Source organism: Anser anser (genome assembly GCF_964211835.1).
Source record: "Anser anser genome assembly, chromosome: 2".
In the NCBI taxonomy this organism is placed as follows: domain Eukaryota; kingdom Metazoa; phylum Chordata; class Aves; order Anseriformes; family Anatidae; genus Anser; species Anser anser.
Genome location: NC_139721.1, coordinates 58,418,879 through 58,441,316, shown reverse-complemented (window position 1 = coordinate 58,441,316; position 22,438 = coordinate 58,418,879). Strand labels below are relative to the sequence as shown.

The window sequence follows — 22,438 nt, the reverse complement described above, 5'->3', positions numbered from 1 at the left end:
GGTTTTTTTTTTTTTTTGGTCAGCTTTAGGAGTGGAATTTGACCTGATTGAAAGTATTAACACAGAAAATGTATGGCTCTGATTCCTGTTTTCAAATCAAAGTTTACAAGTTATCAAAGAATAGTGTTTTGGTTTCTTTCAGTTTCTGACAGTGTATTGTCAACCTGCATTTTGTATGTTTATCTCGGAGACTTTACTTTCTCCCTATTTTAGTGTTTATACTGTAGTGTTGTATTTGAGAAGAATGTGAACAGACAAGGCACCTGAGATTTAACTTCTCAACAGTCTTGCTATTTCAATGTTGTAGCTCAAATTACAAGTAATCTGAGTATCTGTTAGAATGTGCAGTAAACACTAAGTCTTTTCTTCGAAGAGAAAAATGCCTTAAGATGCTCATGCTTGTGCTAACTGGATCAAAGCTTGATATCTGAACATTGTGTATTGTTAGGAAGTGCATGCCTGGGGAAGAGGAGCTGCCTAATGGATCATGGCTCTGATGCTTACAGGGCATACCTTATTTCTAGCATTAATGATGTTTGCTGTCTTCACTTTTGAAGAATCTGTAAGCAATTACTCTGATTGGGTGACTTTCATGGAAAATGTAGGTCAATATGAGAAACAGAAACTTGAAGGTCTTGGTGCTGAGCAGAAGCTGAAAAAAACAGTTCTTCATCCAAGTTTGTATTTTGATGCTGAAGATGTCCATGCACTGAGGCAGAAAGCTCACACAAGCCACTCACATCTATTTAGAGCTATCAGAAGTGCAGTGATAGTTATGCTATCCAACCCATTATACTACCTACCTCCACCCAAGCATGTTGATTTTGCTGCAAAGTGGAATGAGGTTTATGGTAACAACCTGCCACCACTAGCGTTTTATTGTTTGCTGTGCCCTGAAGATAAAGCTGCATTTGATTTTGCCCTAGAATATATGGACAGAATGGCTGGTTACAAAAACTGGTTGGTGGAGAGTGCACCTGGTGATGAAGTGCCACTGGGACACTCCCTAACTGGATTTGCCACTGCTTATGACTTCTTGTATAATTCACTGGAAAATGTGAGAAGACAAAAATACCTGGAGAAGATACGGTCTGCAAGTGAGGAAATGTATGAGTACTCAAAGGTTCGTTCCTGGGGAAAGCAGCTTCTCCATAATCACCAGGCAACCAATATGCTTGCTTTGCTCACTGGAGCTTTAGTTACAGGGGTGGACGATGGATCTCAGGCAAATATTTGGAAACACACAGTTGTTGATGTGATGGAGAAAACAATGTTTCTGCTCAATCATATTGTAGATGGGTCTCTGGATGAGGGAGTAGCTTATGGGAGTTACACAGCTAAGTCCATAACCCAGTACGTTTTCCTGGCCCAGCGTCATTTTGGTATTAACAACTTGGAAAATAATTGGCTCAAAATGCACTTTTGGTTTTACTATGCCACCCTATTACCAGGCTTTCAAAGGACTGTGGGCGTAGCAGATTCTAATTACAACTGGTTTTATGGTCCTGAGAGCCAACTGGTTTTCTTGGATAAGTTTATCATGAAGAATGGAGCTGGCAACTGGTTGGCACAGCAAATTAGAAAACACAGACCCAAAGATGGACCAATGGTGCCATCCACCGCACAGAGGTGGAGCACACTGCACACCGAGTTTATATGGTATGCTGCTGAAATCAGTCCTCAACCACCTCCTGACTACGGCACTGCTAAATTGCATGTGTTTCCTAACTGGGGAGTTGTTACTTACGGGGCTGGATTGCCAAACAGCCAGACAAACACCTTTGTGTCCTTCAAGTCTGGAAAACTCGGTGGACGTGCTGTCTATGATATTGTCCACTTTCAACCATATGCCTGGATTGATGGGTGGAGAAGTTTCAATCCGGGACATGAACATCCTGATCAGAACTCTTTCACTTTTGCTCCCAATGGACAGGTGTTTGTATCTGAGGCTCTCTATGGACCTAAACTCAGCCACCTGAATAACGTCTTGGTGTTTGCCCCATCTCCTACTAGCCAGTGCAACCAGCCTTGGGAGGGACAGCTTGGCGAGTGTGCCCAATGGCTGAAGTGGATTGGTCATGAGGTTGGAGACTCAACTGGAGAAATTATAACAGCCTCCCAGTCTGGGGACATGATGTTTGTGAGTGGTGAGGCAGTCTCTGCTTACACATCAGCAATGAAATTGAAAAGTGTATATCGCATTTTGTTGCTCTTAAATTCTCAGACTTTGTTAGTTGTAGACCATATCGAGAAGGAGGAAGACTCTCCTGTTAATTCTGTCAGTGCCTTTTTTCATAATCTTGACATTGATTTTAAATACATACCGTATAAATTTAAGAACAAATACAACGGAGCTATGATGGATGTGTGGGATGCCCACTACAAGATGTTTTGGTTTGATCATCATGGGAGTAGTCCTGTTGCTAGGATACAAGAGGCAGAACAAGCTGCTGAATTCAAAAAGCGATGGACTCAGTTTGTAAATGTTACCTTTCCAATGAAAAGCATGCTTGCAAGGATTGTTTACCTTTTCTATGGCCCATATGTCAATGTTTCTAACTGCAGGCTCATTGATAATGCGAAGTCTGGATTTCAGATTTCACTCAGTGTCAACAACACTGAAAATACGGTCTTTGTTGTGACTGAACATCAGAATTTAAAGACCAGGTTTGATTACTTGGGATTTGGTGGTTTTGCCAAAGTAGTTCATGAAAACAAAGTAACCAAGTTTGGTCTAGGTACTGAATCTGTGGAAAAACGAATTAAAAATAATAGGGTAGTTTTCCCATTTGGATTCAAAGTGAACATAATTGCAGGGTTAATTTTGGGTGTTAGTTTGGTCATACTGGCTTTTCAGTGGCAGTTTTACATATCCTTCAGTAAAATGTTGCGTTGGATCCTTATACTAGTTATCACATTGTGGCTTATTGAATTGGTGGATGTGTGGAGCATGTGTACCCAGCCCATCTGTGCGAAATGGAGCAGTGACTTGACAAGGCTAGAACATGATAAAGGCAATAAAGCCAAACAATTAGAAGGGAACCTCGTTGTTTTGCCAGATGTTATAATTACTTCGCTTCCTGCCTCTGGTGCAGAAATTTTAAAACAGGTGTTTTTCAATAGCAGTGACTTCTTATATATGAGGATACCTACAGCCTATCTAGAAATTCCTGAGAGTGAATTTGAAATTGATTCCTTTGTAGATCCATGTGAATGGAAGGCTTCTGATGTCCAGAATGGTCATTTTCGTCTTCTCAGAGGGTGGCTTCAGTCTTTAGTCCGAGACACAAAATTACATTTACAAAACATTCATTTATATGAAGCCAGCAGAAGTAAAATTACTCAGCATTCTGCTATAAGCAAGGACAAAAAGAAGAGATCGAAAAAGAGAGAATCTCTATCAGAGCAAAGAAGCAGGGCAAGAGCAAGTCAAGATAAAGATGCTGAATATATTAGGGAATTGAGAAGACACCTTGTCCATTATCCTAATGCACGACCTGTGCTTAGTTTAAGTAGTGGGAGCTGGACATTAAAGCTTCCCTTCTTTCAGGAAATCCTAGGACCATCAATGAGGGCATTATATGTAGTAAGAGACCCACGGGCATGGATTTATTCGATGTTGTACAAAAATAAGCCAAGTCTTTACTCCTTGAAAAAAGTTCCACAACGCTTGGTTGCAATGTTCAAATGGGAAAATCATAAAGAAAAATGTAGTCTAAGTGAAGGCTATGCCTTTGAATATGAATCTTTAAGAAAAGAACTTTCAAAATCTAATTCAAATGCTGTTTCTGTGTTGTCCTATTTATGGCTTGCAAACACAGCAGCAGCACTGAGAATAAATGGCGATTTGCTGCCAACAAATTATCAGATGGTCAAGTTTGAAGATATTGTGAGCTTTCCTCAGAAGATGGCTGAAACGATTTTTGCCTTTCTTGGTATTCCTCTTTCCCCTGCTAGCTTAAACCAAATATTATTTGCCACCTCCACCAGTCTTTTCTATCTTCCTTATGAGGGGGAAATTTCACCAAGTAGCATTCATGCCTGGAAACAAAACATGCCCAAGGAAGAAATTAGACTGATTGAAGATATTTGTTTTTCTTTAATGGACCACTTAGGATACCCAAAGTTTGTAGAATAAATGCTGCTGGTCAGCAGAAATTTGCACTAATCATCTCTGACTCCCAATTTGTGGATAAATATTACAGAACTTTGTTTATTCTTGTAAAATGTGTACAGTCTGCTACTTTCAGAGAAATTATTTTAAGAAAAAGATGGTTGTTCTTGCAGGTGTTTTTTGTTGTTTCTTTTTTCCTTTTTTTTAATAATAAATAAAAACAACTTGTAACTACTTTTGCTGCCTTTGGAAAAAACAAACAAAAAAACTGTGTGAACCTTTATGGAACTACCAGCTGAGGGCTCTATAGCTCAGGGGATTAGTAATAGAATATGGAGCTTTTCACCTCCTGCTCACCAGTTTGACCACAGTCCAGGTGCTTAGTTCCCAAAAGTAGTTACTATCTGATGATTGTATGAAGGTTTACATGAAATTAATCTGGTGGTGTTGGCCCAGTTCCCAGTGGTGATAATTTACTCCCTTGGACAGGTTTTCTGAGACATTCTGTCTCACTGGTCAGTGTGGTAGTGCAAAATAAACACAAGCCGAGGTTTAAGGCTGTTCAGCATCCCTTCAGTAGGTGAAAACAGCCACAATATTTGAGTGAATCTAGTTCCTTATTTACAGCCTCAACAGGCCCAGGACTGAAATGAATATTGAATATCACTGTATGATATGGTTCCTTCAGTTCAGAGACATGGCACTTACGTTGGGTTTGTCCTTTGACTTCATTCTCCATGGCTGACATCACCTTTTGCAAGCCTGAAGTAAACTATCTGAAGAAAAAGAAATGGGATAAAATTTAAGAAACCAAGATATCCCAAACTAACAGTTAAATATGGAGGATTTTTTCTGGCTTTGACCTGCCTCCCTCAACCTGTCTTAATTTTGAAGGTTGTTAACATTTTGATTCCTCACTCTGCTTTATCATGCACCTCTAATCTAAGAGGTTCTGGAAGAATCTTTTCTTTTTGAGTGAGACTTTTCCATCTTTCTTTGTTGTAAAACATTTCTCTGCTGATTCTTGTGCGTAAGTTCACCAAGGCCAGTGCAAATATTTGATGTCAATGTCGGTGGTCTGTTGTTGATATCTGCATAAAATGAAAATCTAAGATTTAGAAGATCTTAAATTAATTTCCAGGTCTGTGTTCCTGAGGGAGGTTTTGTTTTTCTGTATGGTGTATTTCTGAAGGACAACCATTGCTTACCTCAGATCTCCTCTCAGAGAGTGGAGAAATCTGAAACTCGCTCTACTCTCAGCCACTTCCTGTTTGAGTAGTTCCCCACAGTAAAGTATCTCCAAACTTGTCATTTTTATCTACTATCATGTTTTTATCATGACTAGCATTTCTTTAACATGATGCTGTAATATGATATTGATTTGGAAACAGATAAGTTTGATAGGATGATATGTCTTTGTCATAGCTTGTTTTCTTTTTGAGTCACAGTTTTGCACATGCCCATTAAGCAAAAAGGTTTCCTAATTTAACTTGCTGAGTATTCTTTGGAAACGCATGCATACTGTAAATGTCTGCAGATGTGTAAATCTGATCAGAAAGAGGCATCTGTTTCCTTTACCATCTGTTTTTTATTACAAATGGAATTGTCTTGAAATATACTTCCTTTGGTTTGTGGGAGCTGGGGTTGGAGTTTGGGGTTATTATATTGAAATATATGTGTAATTTTTGTTTATTTGGGTAATAAGCATTAGGCAATATCAAAAGTGTAGTGAGTCTCTTCATACAGATTATAGGTACCATTCCTGATTTCTAATATAAAGGAGTTCTTGCTTTTCCTTCCAATCTTACTACTTGTCCCTGTCTCAATCCCTCTGTCTTGTCCTTCTCATATACACGTTTCATATCCTTTGGAGCACATTGTCATGTCTCATCATGACCTAGATAAAAGTAGCTCTTTCTCTACCAATCATTTGTATATCAAAATGGGCTTCTAGTATGATAAACCCATTGATATTTTTACAGTCTTACTTACCAAAATTTAACTGCTGTTTACTAGCAGCAGCAATTTTTTTCCTCCTTCTATCCTAAGTCTCACCCCTGGCTGGGTGGAATGTCATATTAAAGGAAATATTAAACAGGCTAATAAACACTGACATGGTAGTGAAAGTTCAGTTTGCAGCTATCATCCTTTCAAATTAGTTTCTCTCTGAAGCCATTTTTTATCATACGTAAAAAAAGAAAAAAAAAAGTATTCATGTCTGTACAATTTTCTGCACTTGACAGAATATGTTTCAACATTTGCCTTCTGTTTCCAGGATTTATACTCTGGAATCAGAACAAATGAAATGGCTTTTTCTCTGTCAGATGTTTTAGGGCAACTGAAGGTAAGAATTAAGACTGACTATATATTTGTGGAAGTAGACACCTTTAAATCCCTTCCTGAAAGTGCTGTATGGAATGCTGTGATAGCCTATAAACCAACTTTGTTTTTGAGGAGTTAAGGTATACAGGATGATCTGTCAAGAGGGTTATCCGTGCTTCTTTTGGAATACAGCTTATCTCATGCATTTATGTTGAGAATACGTGCCGTTCCTGTCATTTCTTATATGCAAGATTTAGGAGCTATTTCTTTTCTGTACTGTACTCTTCAGGGTCTAAGAATGCATAATCTATTATTCAGATTTGGATGCGCTGTGTGTTCCTAGTACAAATTTAATAAGATAAAAAAGATCTCTTTATTTTTGGTTCTTGTTGTGAGGGCAAACACTTTAACATCATTACAGTAAAATATGTAGAGGGAAAGGCAGTGTCTTTGAAAACAACAGGGTAGGAATACTTAAGGTATGACAACTCTAATTTTTCATCAAGTAATTGCTTTGTTTGGATTTAGATGATGAATTACTTGACCACTTGACTGAAGTTAGTACCAGACAGGAGTTATCCCAGCCATGGAGTTGACTGAGTTTGTATTTAAACTGTGGCCTTGTACCTGCATGAACAGCAACCCAAGACACAGTGGGAACATGCATGTGATTGCCCATCCAAATCTGAGACTTTGTAGAATAACTTCCGGTCACACCATCCATTTTATTTACAAATAAATTTCACAGCTGTGATGTGGAAAAGCAGCAATACTGTGGAGGTCTGGTAGTAAAAAAAATAAACAAACTTGTCTTTCTCTATTAAAGGCTAAATTATAATTTATATCAGCTGATCTTGAGCCAGATTGGTCATTACACTTTTTTTTTTTGTGTGTGCAAATGTTCCCATTGAGACTACTGTCACTCTGTGCATGAAGAACATATGTGTAATTTTATAATATGTAATTATTTTGTGGGTGTACAGTTACTATCGAAATTCTTTTCAATCACTTGCATCCAGAGGAAGAATGGACACAGACTTTAACCTTATCTTTCTCCATGTAGTAATGTTTCAGAATGTCAGTAACATTTGAGAATGTTAGAGATTGTTGGTTTTTTTTGAAAAGCATATATATTTAGGTATGTTGATTGAAGAGCGTTCTAGCACTTTCAATTATACTTCAGAAAGATGCTCATGAAAACTAGTCTCATATTTTATCTTAATTTTGCTTCCTCTTTCTCCCTGTGTTAAATGTTAATAATAGTTTGTACTACATTGAACATTGTACTATATTTGAACTCTCCTATTATGAGAGAGCAAAGATTTTGACACATTTTAGAAAAGAAATCTTTATTTAAATGCTTATCTCAGAATCATATTTGGAAGCCTAAGGAAAATAAACACCAAGGAACACATTTCAGTTATTTACTTACTTTGTAACTAAATGATATTGGCTCGGGGACCTATGCACGTGGGTCTTGGCATTCAGAGTTCCATCAGATGACATGAATCTATAGTCTCTGAGCACATTTACATGCTTTTATTTCCCCAGTAAGACTTTTTTCCATGGGCAACATCAGTGATGATGAGCCACAGTATCATGGTCACATGGGTTCCTTTCTCCCTCTTAGCATGCACATGACATACAGCTCTCATCGGAATTTATGTTTGAACAGTGAATTTGCAGGATCCAAGAGTGAATTTATGGACAAGATCCTCAGTTATATGTAAAATATATAATACAACTCATTTGACGCCAAAATACTATTTTAATAGTGTTAAAATGCAAAGCAAACAACAACAACAAAAATGCACTTAGGGTTTTATAACGTTATCAATAACTATTTTGTAAAGCTCCCATTATGGATTAGATTTATTTATTTATTTATTTATTTAACCATTAAAATGGTTTCACTTGCTCTTCAGACTTCATGATGTGACTGCTAGGGGATTCTTGTCTCTGCCTGACAGTCAGTTATTTCCATTATTAGTCTTCGCTAGTTTGAGGAACATGATTATACAAAGTCTGGAATATAATAGTGCATTTACGCAAAAAAAAATGAAATGCACAGTTCATGATTAAGGATAAAAATATGGCCCATATGTTGGGGTCCATATTTTGGTGTATACTGTAATTAGTATCTGTGGTATTTATTTTAGGAGAGTTAGAGGTAAAAGTAATTTATTTTTTTATTTTTATTTTTTTTTAATTACACAAAATCATTTTCTCCAAGAGAATTAAGTACTGGATTTTAACACTTCTACAGTCAGGATATCATATAATTCCTTTCTTTATCTGGCCTCCGTTTTAGTTTTGGTTCAGACTAAAACTTTTGTTTTATGTTTTATTATGAATGGGCTGTTTTCTGAGTTAAGATTCTGTCTGGAGACTTCAGAGTTATGATTTTGTCTGGAGATTCCATTTCATTGAATTTCCGTGAAAAATATCATGTACTACAAGTTTAAATCCCTAAACTGTGAGCTGTTCAGATTTGGGCCAAAAATAGAATTATGCCTTGCTGACCTCAAAGAATGTTTTGCCATTGACTTCAACAGGGCGTAAAATACTAACCCAAATATTTCTTTCTTGGAAGGAGCTATGCAAAATTTGTGAACTAAATACAAGTCTCTAGATCATTCTTTATTAATCAGAGACAACATTAGCTGGTTTCTAAAATGTAAAAACTGTTTTGTCTTTGGATTTTTTCTTTCTTCTCTAAACAAATGTTACCTTCTAGAGAATTGCTATCTACCTAGCTTGAATATTTCTAAACAGCAGAAATTACAGGAAATAAATTCCTCAAATGGTCAATCAAGATTACTGTTCTTAATATTAGAAGAGAGAATTAAATGCATTTCAATAATGTGAAAAATATAAATTGTGCAGTAACCATAATTAAAGCTATCTGTAGACTGGTAAATTTATAAACCATAAATGTAGGTATAGGAACAAAAATATTCAAAGTAATGTATGAAGTACAGTTTCAAATGTCAGGACTTTATTTAGTAAGGAGAAATTTGCTGATACATAATCTGCACCATTTTCATAAGGTATATGAATGGGTAATCTTGTGCTGTCTCAGAAAATAATAATGGGAAAACATGTTACTGAGTTGATACTGTTTTAAATTAAACTATACATCTCTTAGAGCTGACAATATGCTGGGATTTATATGTGATGTAAGAAAACAAAATCTGGTTTCATTCACAATTGTCTAAACATAATTTCTGAAAGATTCTTCATTTCTGCTGATACAACCTCAACATTTAGTTTATTGTTTTTTACTGAGGAAGATATTATGGTGTTTAAGAACATGACCTAAAGTAATCTAATCTCACATTAGGTAATTTAAGTGTTGTAATTAAATGAGGATCCTTGTCACTCTAGAATCAATGGAAAGTGAGTGTCACCTTCAGAAGGAAATCAGACATAACTCTTTGTAAATCCTCAAAAGCTGAGAGCGATTAAACTATTTTAGATGCCAGATGAAAGGTGTCAAATGAAATGGGGTTAATGGGATTAATTTGGCTTTAAATGTTTATGGTCTTACTTCTAAGTAAATTTCTATGTCTAAGCAGTTTTAGTGCACAGAAAATTTTATGTCCATAGAAAATTTTATGAAACATTCCACATAAAATAAAGCTCTTGTTAGAAAAATAACACTTCTGTGTTGTCCTTTTTTTTTTTTTTTGTCCCTTTTTCATCACTTAGGATATCACAAAATTTTGTGATGTAGTCACAGAATCAGAGAAGGTTGAGGTTAAAAGGGACCTCTGGAGGTCACCTACTCCAACCCACCTGCTTAAGCAGGGCCACCTAAAGCCGGTTACCCAGATCTCCAAGGACGGAGACTCCACAGACTCTCCGGGCAATTTGTGTCAATCCTTGGTTACCTGTACAGTAAAAAAGTGTTCTCTGATGTTCACAGGGAACCTCCTGCCTTTTGGGTTGTGTCAATTACTTCTTGTCCTTTCACTGGCTGCCACTAGGAAGAGCCTGCCACTGTCTCCCTTAGACACTGCCTTCAGGTATTTATATGCCTTGATAATACTCCGCCTGAGCCTTATCTTCTCTAGGCTAAACAGTCCCAACTCTCAGCCTTTCCTTATAGGAGAGATGCTCCAGTCCCTTAATCATCTTCATGGCCCTTCACTAGACTCTTGTTTTCTAGTATGTTCATGTGTCTTGTACTGAGGAACCCAGACCTGGACACAGCAGTCCACATGTGGCCTAACCAGTGCTGAGTAGAGGGGAAGGATCATCTCTGTTAACCTGCTGGCAACACTAATCCAGCCAAGATTACCATTAGTCTTTGCCATAAGGGTACATTGATGGCTCAGGTTTAACTTGGTGTCCACATGGACTCCCTGGTCCTTTTCTGCAAAGCTGCTTTCCATCTGGGTGGCCCCCAACAGGTACTGGTGCCTGGGATTGTTTCTCCCCAGGCCCACGACTTTGCACTTCTCCTTGCTTCTCATGAGGATCCTATCATTCCATTCCTCCTGATGAGGTCTGTCTGGGTGGCAACACAACCTTCTGTTGTGGCAGCCTCTCATCACAGTTGTATATTGTCAGCATACTTGCTGAGGGCAAGCAATACCCCATCATCTAGGTCATTTATGAAGATGTTGAATAGGACTGGACCCAGTATTGACCCTGGTGTACTGTCAATGTATACATTTAATTTAAATACATATATATGGAGAGAGAGAGAATAATAGAATCATAGAATGGTTTAGTTTGTAGGAATCTTTAAAGTACATCTGTTTTGAACCCCTCTTGCCATGGGTAGGGATGCCTTCCACTGGATCAGGTTTTCAAGGTCCCATCCAGCTTGACCTTGAACACTTCCAGGGACAGGACATCCACAATCTCTCTGGGCAACTTGTTCCAGTATCTAACCACCCTCATAGTGAAGAATTTCTTCCTAATATCTCATCTGAATCTACCCTCTTTCAGTTTGAAACCATTACCCGTTTTCCTATCACTACACACCCTAGTGAAGTGTCTCTCCCCATCTTTCTGGTATTGGAAGGCTTCTACAAGCCTTCTACTCCTTCCTGAGTCTTCTTTTCCTGAGGCTAAACATCTACAGCTCTCTCAGTTTTCTTCACAGGAGACATGCTCCAGCTCTCTGATCATCTTTGTGGCTCTCCTTTGGGCCTTCTCTAACAGGCCCATTTCTCTCTTGTTCTGGGGGCCCCAGAGCAGTACTCCAGGTGGGGTGTTGGGAGAGCAGAGCAGAGTGGGAGACTCACCTCCCTCGATCTGCTGGCCATGGTTCTTTTGACATAGCCCAAGATGCAATTATCTTTCTGGGCTGCAAGCGTATGTTGCTGGATGATGTCAAGTTTTTCATCCACGAGTACCCCCAAGTTGCCATTCTATAATTCTATGATTCTATGATTAAATATCTCCTATCTCTCTTCTGACCCCTTATCCACAAGTCATTTTAGCAGTTGAAAATTCCCCTTCCTGAGGTTTGGGATCCTGACTATACTTCTTGCCCAGCCTATATCCCACAAGCAATATATATGGCTGGTTTTGTTTGTTTTGTTTAGGGGAGCTGCTGTTACTAATGTAATAGGATGTTACACGGTGTGTTGATGGCAGAAACTAATTTTGTCTGTCTTTGGATGAACACTAAGTATATGCCGTGTTAAGCTAAGGTTACAGAAAATGTATATTCTTAGGAAAAAAATAAAAATAAAGGAGGGGGGTGATTCCCCCTTCAGTTCTCTAAACTGGACAGCTGGTGCAAACCATGCACCACAAACCACTGCAAACCAACTGGTGCAATTTTGAAGTATCTTAGACTATATATTCTCTATATAGTGTATATGCAAACTGTGTATTTAGAATGATGTGTCTTCTAATTCCTGAACTGTATCCAGGATTTGTTTCAGAAAGTGGTAGTTGGCCTAAAGACTGTTCTAACAATTTAACATTATAGGTAAGTAAGCTCCAACACCCATGAGTGTTCTCATGTGCTTAATTAAATATAAAAAATGATAATAAATAAACAAATAAATAAAGGACATAATCAAGTTAATTGGAATAACTGAGATTAAAGACATCACTGGATCTTATTAAATGTGGTACAGGTGCAGATGGTATCTACTAGATCAAGACACAGTTCATCATCCTTACTACTGCAGAGGTCTAGAATGCACTGCAGATGCCTCTGAGTGGCACCTGGTTTCCTGCAACACAGTTTTGTAGGTTTAATTAACTGTTTTTTTGTTGTTCATATATTATAGAAGAAGGTGCTTGGGATATATCTTAAACATAGGAACAAGAATAAGCCCTGATTCTATCTCTCCTGTGAATATGAGCACATGGTAAAGCGAAGGTTTGTATATTTTGAAGTCTTGATGTAGTTATATTTAGATGTGAAGCTGGTTTAATGTGCTTTTTTTTTTTTTTGGCTGCTGATTTTTTTTTTTTTAAATTTGGTGGGTGGTATGTTCTTAACCTTTGATTTTAGTTCTTGTTGCTGTACTTTCACAAGTATTTTATTTGTTTCTTTTTACCTTCTGAACCTTGAACCCAGTTTTGGCTTTTTGGAGGAGCTGCATGGAAAGTGCCTATTATGTTTTGAGGTGTATTAAGTATTATACATTGAGGTGTGATACAAGCAAATATTTCTGTCTGTTGCAAATTCTTTGATAATAGTTGACTTCATCTATTTTCTAAAAGGTCACTCAAAGTGAATAAATCCAACATACAAAGCTCTGAGGAAACTAATATTATCATAAAAGGCAGGCTGTCAGAGATAATAAATGTCCACTTATTTTTGTGAAAACCATTAATATTTTCCCTCTTAATTGCTTTTCTACGAGAGAAGTAGTTTATATATTTTTTTTCCCTTTCCTTTTCCCTTTCCCTTGTATTTCCATCCTATAGATTGCCTGGAAATATATTTTGTCATCATTGTGGTTTTTTGTTTTGTTTTGTTTGTTTGTTTTCTGAATTTTGGTTTGAAATGTTCATTTGGTTTTACATTTTCTTGAAGATTCTGTTGTGTTTCAGGGTGTTCCAGTCTGTTCTTTCCATAACTTACATCCTACAGATGCCACTTGAGTTCAAGAAACAATTTCAGATTTGGGAGGGCTGTGATAGGCACACAAAAATTAACTGAATAACAGGAGAAACAAAATGTTATGCTGCTGAAAAGAATAGGAAAGTGCGTGCAGGAATATTTAGGTCTTAATGAGCTGCCATATTGTGCCTGAATAAGCAGTTTTGTTATTCACTGATCAGCTGAACATTGTTTCATATCACCATAGCAGTACTGAAGGAAAACTAACGTGAAAGCAACTTTTGTTTGGGTGTATTTATATCCATATTTTTATTATTTTTCCCTAAAACAATTATCTTCTTTTGTATTCCCAACCTGTGTTAATTTCTAACCAAATAGTTATTACCCAGTGTATCTTTGTAATAACGTTGGCACAAAAGTATGCTTTCCAGTGAGATTGTGCAGCTTTATCTGCTGTGTATGGATTAAATATTGATGGTTTCTCAACTGCTAGCATCCTTTGGTGAAGCATTTGAAAGAAAGCATTGACTTCTGTAATAAAGAATTGTTTCATGTTATTCATAGAATCATTAAGGTTGGAAAAGACCTTCAAGATCATCTGGTCCAACCATCACCCTACTACCAATGTCACTCACTAAACCGTGTCCCTTAGCACCAGGTCCAACCTTTCCTTGAACACCCCCAGGGATGGTGACTCCACCAATTCCCTGGGCAACCCATTCCAATGCCTGACTACTCTTTCTGAGAAGAAATATCTTCTAATTTCCAACCTAAACTTCCACTGGCGCAACTTGAGGCCATTCCCTCTAGTCCTCTCACTAGTTATCTGCAAGAAGAGGCCAACCCTCATCTCCCCACACCTTCCTTTCAGGTAGTTGTAGAGAGCACTCAGGTCTCCCCCGAGCCTCCTCCAGACAAAACAACCCCAGTGCCCTCAGCCGCTCCTCATAGGACTTGTGTTCCAGGCCCTTCACCATCTTTGTAGCCCTTCTCTGGACATGTTCTAGGGCCTCTATATCCTTATTGTACTGAGGGGCCCAAAACTGACCACAGTACTTGTTGTGCATCCTCACCAGAGCAGAATACAGGGGGATGATCACCTCCCTGGTCCTGTTGGCTGCACAGTACCTGATACAAGCCAGGCTGCCGTTGGCCTTCTTGGTCACCTGTGCACACTGCTGGCTCATGTTCAGGTGAGCATCAATCAGCACCCTCAGATCCTTTTCCTCCGCACAGCTTTCGAACCACTCTGCCCCCAAGCCTGTAGCGCTACATGGGTTTTTTGTGGCTAAAATGCAGGACCTGGCACTTACCCATGTTGAACCTCATCCCATTGGCCTCCTCCCATCGACCCATCCAGTCCAGGTCCCTCTGCAGGGCCTTCCTACCCTCAAGCAGATAAACACTTCCCCCCAACTTGGTGTTGTCTGCAGACTTACTGAGGCTGCACTCAGTTCCCTCACCCAAGTCGTCAGTAAAGATATTGAAGATGATGGGCCCCAACACCGACCCCTGGGGAACACCACTGGTGACTGGTCGCCAAATGGATTTCACTCCATTCACCACTACTCTCTGGGCCCAGCCATCCAGACAGTTTTTTAACCCAGCAAAGAGTGTACCTGTCCAAGCCATGGGCTGCCAGCTTCTCCAGGAGAATACTGTGGGAGATCCTGTCAAAGACCTTGCTGAAGTCTAGGTAGACTACATCAACAGCCTTTCCCTCATCCACCAGAGGGGTCACCCGGTCATAGAAAGAGATGAGGTTGGTCAGGCAGGACTTGCCTTTCATGAACCCATGCTGTCTGTGCCTGATCCCCCAGTTGTCCTACATACATTGCATGATTGCATTCAAGATGACCTGTTCCATCACCTTTCCTAGCACTGAGGTCAGGCTGACAGGCCTGTAGTTCCCTGGGTCCTCCTTGCGACCCTTCTTATAGATAGGTGTCACATTAGCAAGTCTCCAGTCATCCGGGACCTCTCTGGATGACCATGACCACTGATAGATGATGGAAAGCAGCCCAGCAATCACATCTGCCAACTCCCTCAGCACCCTCGGGTGGATCCCATCTGGCCCCATGGACTTATGACAGTCCAGATGGAGCAGCAGGTGGATCCCATCTGGCCCCATGCACTTGTGACAGTCCAGGTGGAGCAGCAGTCTCTAACTGTTTCCACCTGAACTGTGGGGTTTCTTCTGCTCCTCATCCCAGACTTCCAGGCTGGGAGGCTGAGTACCCTGAGGATAAGTGGTCTGGCTAGTAAAGACAGATGCAAAGAACGCATTAATGAATGGACCACACTGTTGCTGAGCATAACAGAGCTGATGTGAAAATGTGCATGTTACAGATGATCAGAACACTGTTAATTAGTCTTGATTAATCCAGTCTCATGATCAGATGTGTAGAAGTATGAATGTAGCTGTCATCCATTCCTCATCCTACTTACTACTCTTTTTAACTTTTAACTAGCAGACTAGTCTAAGCTGAATTTCCTTGCTGAAAGAGCAAGAATACATGAAGGTACAATGACTTCGTTGATGCACTAGGATTTTTTTAAACTACTGTCATTTGAGTATATGCTGTTGCCTCTAAATTGCCCCATGGTGAATTTGCAAATTTTATTTATGAATGAACCTGTTGATTTTAGTCTATGGGAACGTACCTATTTGTGTTCCATGTTTGTTTGATAATAGACACATATTAGTATTGCTAACACATTAAGTGACTGATTAGTAAGGAGACATCTTAGGCAATAAAGAGCAAGCTCTGATGTTTGGTGTTCACAGACTGACAAAAGCATTTGCCAGCAGTCTGCTTCATCTGCATTTAGTTCATCTGGCTGTGAGTAGCAACAGACTCATAGCCATCCTCTGCAGAATCTCTTTTGAGAAGTTTAGAGCTTAAAGGTAGTTTCCAATAGATAATATCTAGAACTGCCTTAGTACCTCATAAATTAATCTGGGTGTGATTTTTGTTTTTGATTTAAACGTGACAGGAAAATGAAAGGAGAAAAAAAATAGTTACTCAGTTCCCTTTAAAGTGTAAACAAACAACCAAAACCTGTTGACATTCAGGCACTATTATAGTTTAAAGAAAAAGTAGGGTCAGTTTAGCAGTGCTGCTGTTAGGTATGTTATTCAATTATTACCATCCATGCTATATAATTTATCCTGCAAACCAAGTATATGACCAATCCAGGTTTGTTGGATTTGTGAAACAGAATCAACTACAACTTTTAATTGAAAAGAGATGTAAAAATCATGAAAAAGTAGCCTTACCCATACCTAGGCACCTTTCGTTAACTCATTAACTCCTGTACTGTATGCAGTAAAAGAGAAAATGTATGCAGTGAAGTATGGATTTTAAGATGTTGAAGACTCTTGGAAGGTATGGTGAAATTGCTCTGAATTTAGAACTTAAAACAGACTCTGGTATGTGAAACTTACTGGCAAGTACTTAGGTTGTGGCTTGCATTTTGCTTGCAAATGAAACACTATTTTTCAGCTGAAAGTATTCTGAGACTGATAATCTTTTGTTCCTCTTCTTTCTTTTTTATGCTGCGTAGTTTCCTTCTAAGACATATTTATCTGTTTTAGAAAGATACATTTGTTTATTGAGAGTGAATTTGACAAAATGTTTCATTACTTTTTCTTTCTGTTGCTTTAAAAAGAGAAATCATACTTTCAGGCATTTTGTGAAGGAATTTATCAAAATTTCTTCAAGTCACAAATTAGCCAGAATATAGTTGTGGCTGCAAAATACAAAAATTACCTCAAAATTTATTCTTGCATTAAAGAAAATAAGCATAAGATTTAATAAGATTTAATCTTATTTTCTTGGCAGCAAATTTATTGATATAATTATATCATTTATAGAATCATAGAATCATTAAGGTTGGAAAAGACTTCCAATATCATCTGGTCCAACCATCCCCCTACCACCAACATTATTCACTAAACTAAACCACTACACCCATTCTTATTTGAAAATAATAATTAAACTCCAGTAAAAATACAACACCTTCATAAAAACAAATACAGTTTATACCAATATCATTGTTATTGTTAATTATTATTATTTTGATGAATAGCTCTGAACTGGTTTTCTGTGGTAGACCATATCTTCTGCAATATCTCTTGCGACCCTTGTGATTTCAACTAAGGCAACTGTGGCCAACAACTTAATAGTTTTTTTTTGCTCTAAGGCAAAATCTGTGCATAGCACTTTAGGAAGCTGCCAACGACAGGAAACAATTTAATATTTTATTATATCTTATTCTTACAGGTCTTCGTAGTTGAAGGTAGAATATTCTGATTTTATCTTGATAGAAAAATACGCTCATCTAAATATCCTCATCTGTAAATTAGCTTAGCTGTGCCCTTTGCAAAATTTGCAAACAGATGGATTTCTAATACAGCTACTCCTTTCTTATTTCAGCAAAGTTTAAATTCAGATAATTGAATTTTAATCAGGAGTTAAACTAATCTAAATGTCTTTAGCATATGGCCTGTACTGGTTACATGTGTTTTGATTTGAGTTACAGGTGCACTTCTTTGAAAAGAAATCCTTTGTGATACCTCAAATCTATGTCCTTTTAATCCTGGTAGACAGAAACATTTCCTGTGTTATAGACATTATAGAGATCCTTCTGAAAATTCGAATGGATTTTACATTAGTGCATCATATTAAACATCAATTCTGAACTCAAGAGTTCTCCTTATATTTTGCTTTCAGCACCAACTGAGGATATACATATTAGTTTAACAACAATGCACCATTGAATTCATACCACCGAATGACTGTAAAAGTGGCCTAAAATCTTTACTCAGAAAATTAGCATAGCATTCTTTTTTTAAAAATTTTTATTTTAAAATGAGAACTCTGACTCTCAGACCAGGGTTATCAAGGCATAATATAACATCTCATACTGTTATTATGTGGATGTCTTGTTCAGTGGGTTGTGTATATCTAACTGAGCTCAATATCTGCTGGCAGTAGGAAAACATGATGACATGCCGGCTTGTATTATGCATTGAGAGATGAGGTAGTCAACAAAGAGCAGACTATAGCCTAGAGCTTTTCACTGGTTGCATTTTAGTATTGCCAAAAAGTACACTGTAAATAGATTATTTTTATTGTGCTCACAGGGCATACTTCAAGCTGTGGAGAGAGTCAACTCTTTCTTCATCAGAAGACTTTGCAGAGATTTTTGTGCTGTCTTTCCCTGCTGCCAGCACAGCAGAGCAAAAAGGACATAGCTGGAAGAGAACATATATGACAATGTCCATGCAATGTGATGACCCTCAGGAGTGTCACCTTTGCTGTGCAGCCATGAATATAAATTAGACTAAACCTATTTCTTCCTTGGACATGGAGAAAGTCTTGGAAGTCTCTTACCTGTGTTCATCCTGCACACTCAGAAATGACAAAATTAAAAAAACAAACAAACACACACAAAAAAAACAGCCAATCAATGAACCAAAAAAAAAACAACTTTAATCTCATGACGTATGAAGTAATCACATGACTTCCATGTTCTTAACTGATTGAAATTGCCCAGGTCTGGGATAAAGTCCTGTAACAGAAAAGTTCATTTTCTGGAATATAAGAAACACAATGTTTCAGCTCATCAGGCTATAAGTACAAGACAGCACAACTCAAAAATAGAGAAATAAATTGATATAGTGGATTTCTGCACAGCTTTCGGCGCTGGTTCAGAGTGATAGCTGTGGCTAGGGTCAGCCCCGGGGATAGGTGCTGATTAAGGTACTGAGTGAGAGGAATGACGTTGTGTGGTCTCTTAAGGAGGCTGTAGGCTCCACTTTTAATTTGCCATGCTGGTGAAAGCTGTCATTGTAGGTCTTGGATACATTGGTTCTAAGCTAGTGAAGTATGCCAATATATGTGCAAAATATGGCATGTACAAGGCCAAGTTCAGGACTTATGCTGCCAGTGGTGATGAGAAGTGGGAAGTACATAGTGTGAATGAGGAGGCAGTGGCAGCTTGGGATGAACAACCATGAGGAAAAGGGATGAGATACATATAACTTGTACAGGACTGGATATTCCAGGCATCTGCAAAGAGGCAAAAGTGAAGCATGTTAAATCTACTGTAATGCTTATAATGATACCACTTCTCTAAATTAGGTACTGTGTAATATGACTATTCTTTCAGGTTTTTATGAAGGAGAACAGCATGATTGGTTCTGTGAAGAAGCCTCATTTGATTTTGTAATGATATTTAAGCAGTTTTTGAAAAAATGAAAATGACTAGCAATATATGCTGCTTATTTAATGACAAATTAGATCTTAGAATATTTTTTGGTTCTATTTTTTTAATTATTTTTATTTTAATTACAGGTGTCCATTAGGAATAGGTGAATAAAATATGCATCTTCATGAGCTACTCAGTATAACAGGGAGATGAGAGCTTTGCTAATTCCAAGAAATTCAAATGTACAAACGCCTTGGTTGGAAGTGCCATCACAGGAACTGCTGTATTGGTGTTTTGTTGTTGTTGCATGGTTTTTTGTGTCTTGTTTAGTTTTGTTTTACATCTACAAAATATTTGAATCCTTAAAAAGCCAGAATTACCTTCTCATTTGAGGAAGGGCTCCAAAAGCAAGCAGGGAGCATAGTTCCTAATTGTCTGACGCTCTACCCCTGTACATTAGCATAGTATCATTGAAGATAGTGAAGCTGAGCAGAGATACAGCAGCTGAGAACAAATAGCCTTCTACCTGCAGAATAAATGTCAATATGGGACAGAGACTTCATCATGATGACAGGACGACATAATGTCTGGGAGGTGAGCCAGAAGATAGCTACTGTAAAACTCAGCCTGTGCAATGCCTCATTCGCCCTCTATCCTCCCCAAACCCATCCTTCTTTTCTTTCAGTAGCAGTAAAAGGAACACTGCCCACAGCCCCATTATGACAGGGAAAAGTGATCTCTTTAAAGATTTAACGTTTTTCATTTTCTCTGTTTTGGCTTCTGTTCATCTTGGTAAATAAATAAAAGTTCTCATTAGTGTTGTGTAATCAGCCTGCAATCAGAAAAACAAAGGGAAAATGCTGGCTGGTGCTTGAACTACAGCCTACTTTGTTCTCTTACAAGGCAGAATGGCAGTACCTGTTCTGATAAAAAAGCAAAGAAGGATTTGGACCGTTATTTAAAAGCTATGCAAAAACTAACTATGTAATTATTTATGTGATTTTGACAACTGAGAAATAAGTCTTGATAGCAAAATAGATCACATAGGTTTAATACATTGAAGGATGGGCCAAGTTATCGCTAAGCTTTAGATTTGTAGCTCTCTTTGAAGATCTGATTCAAATCATAATGATATGGGATTTTTGTGTAGCATGGCTACTGTGTTTTTGTGAGGAAGTGGGTATTTTGGACATGTCTGCTCCTATGTGATCAACCACTTGGTAGCATACACCTGGGGCTGGTTTCTATACAGGCTGTATTTGCATGAGCTCTGACTCTACAGGTCCAGGTTTATCTCACGGCTACATCGTGTGCCCAAATCCTGAAACTTGCTACGTGTCCCAGATCTGATAATGTCATATCCTGAAAAGCCATGCCAACAGGATTTTGTTCTACAGAGTATAACAGCAAAGGACGATACCTACTATTTTTTCCCTCATGCACGTCTTAAAACAAATGAGTTAGGGCTGGATGTTTTGTAACTTCATAGCTACCATATTTCCACTGACATCTCTCCTTCAAATTAATAGGTTGGAGATGGAGAAGAAAGAAGAAAAATAGGACCTAAGGAGAAAATGCCTGATTTTCTATCAGTGATTTCTCTTTCAGAATGAAATTACCCTGTCAGGTCATCAGTTAGAAAGAAATAAGATTTCAAGTGTTATAAAGACAGGTAGTTGTTTAAGCATGAATGTAATGTAACCCTTACTGGAAACAACTGAAGTTTTCCACTGAATGTAAAGGAGGAAAGGGTCAGTTTGAGGTTATAAGAAGATACAAACGGCTGTGCTTGGTCAGAGTGAAGGACTGTTCAGTTCAGTGTGCTGCTTCCAGTAGTTGCCATATATGAACAATTAGGGAAGGATAAGGATAGGACAAAATAGGATTCTTTCTCTGATCACTTTCCCAGCCTCAGGACTGAACTAGATGTGAATTTTACGTATTTAGCTAAATGGATTTCTTTTCCATTAGTTTTTTTTCAGTCTTCCCTTGAGCCCATGTAAAATTTAGACTCTATTATGTCCTCTGGCAAGGAGTCCAACAAAGCAGCTATTCCCTACTTTAAGTGCCATCTCTTAGCATTTTCACCATGGCTCCTGTTACCTCTACTGTAAGCTGAAAAGTCTTTGTTTACTTAGTCATTCTTTTCTTGAAAGCATTGCATTCCTCTAATCATCTTTGGTTCCCTTTTCTGACATTATCATCATCATCATCGTTATTATCTTTCCTAAGGGCACAAGAGCTGCACATATTATTAAATATGTGGGCAAACACTACTTTAGGTGGTAACATTATCATCTCTTTTGTACTCTGAGCTAGTTTGCCTTTCGTGGTGGAAACCAAAGTTGCTGATCTGATTTTAAAGATGTTTGCCTTTTTCTGCATCTGAATTTTTGCACTTTTTCACTGATTCTCAGACAGATTTTGAAGTTTATATGTTAAGCACAGAAGTGATATTGTCATGGATTTGGCTGGTTCAGAGTTACTATTCTTCACAGAGGCTCATACAATGCTGTGTTTTGAATTTTTGATAACAATAGTGGTGATAGCAGCACTTGGTGGTGGTGATAACACCACTTGTTTTGATGTTTCAGTTGCTGCAGAGCTTACACAGAGCCAAGGACCTTTCTGCTCCTCATGCTGCCTGCCAGCAAGGAGGCTGGGGGTGCACCAGGAACTGGGAGGGGACAAAGCCAGAAGAGCTGGCCCAGGGTGACCAAAGGTGGTCACGGTGGTCCCACACC

The 22,438-nt window shown here is 38.3% G+C and overlaps 1 protein-coding gene across 1 annotated transcript; it reads left to right on the top strand.

Annotated features, from left to right (window-relative positions):
- Positions 1-7: 7 nt before the first annotated feature.
- DSEL (dermatan sulfate epimerase like) lies at positions 8-10,096 on the top strand. Its single transcript, XM_083824022.1, has one exon. It carries the CDS (start codon positions 488-490, stop codon positions 4,136-4,138), a length of 3,651 nt encoding a protein of 1,216 aa, XP_083680148.1. The 5' UTR covers positions 8-487; the 3' UTR covers positions 4,139-10,096.
- The last annotated feature ends 12,342 nt before the right edge of the window (positions 10,097-22,438 follow it).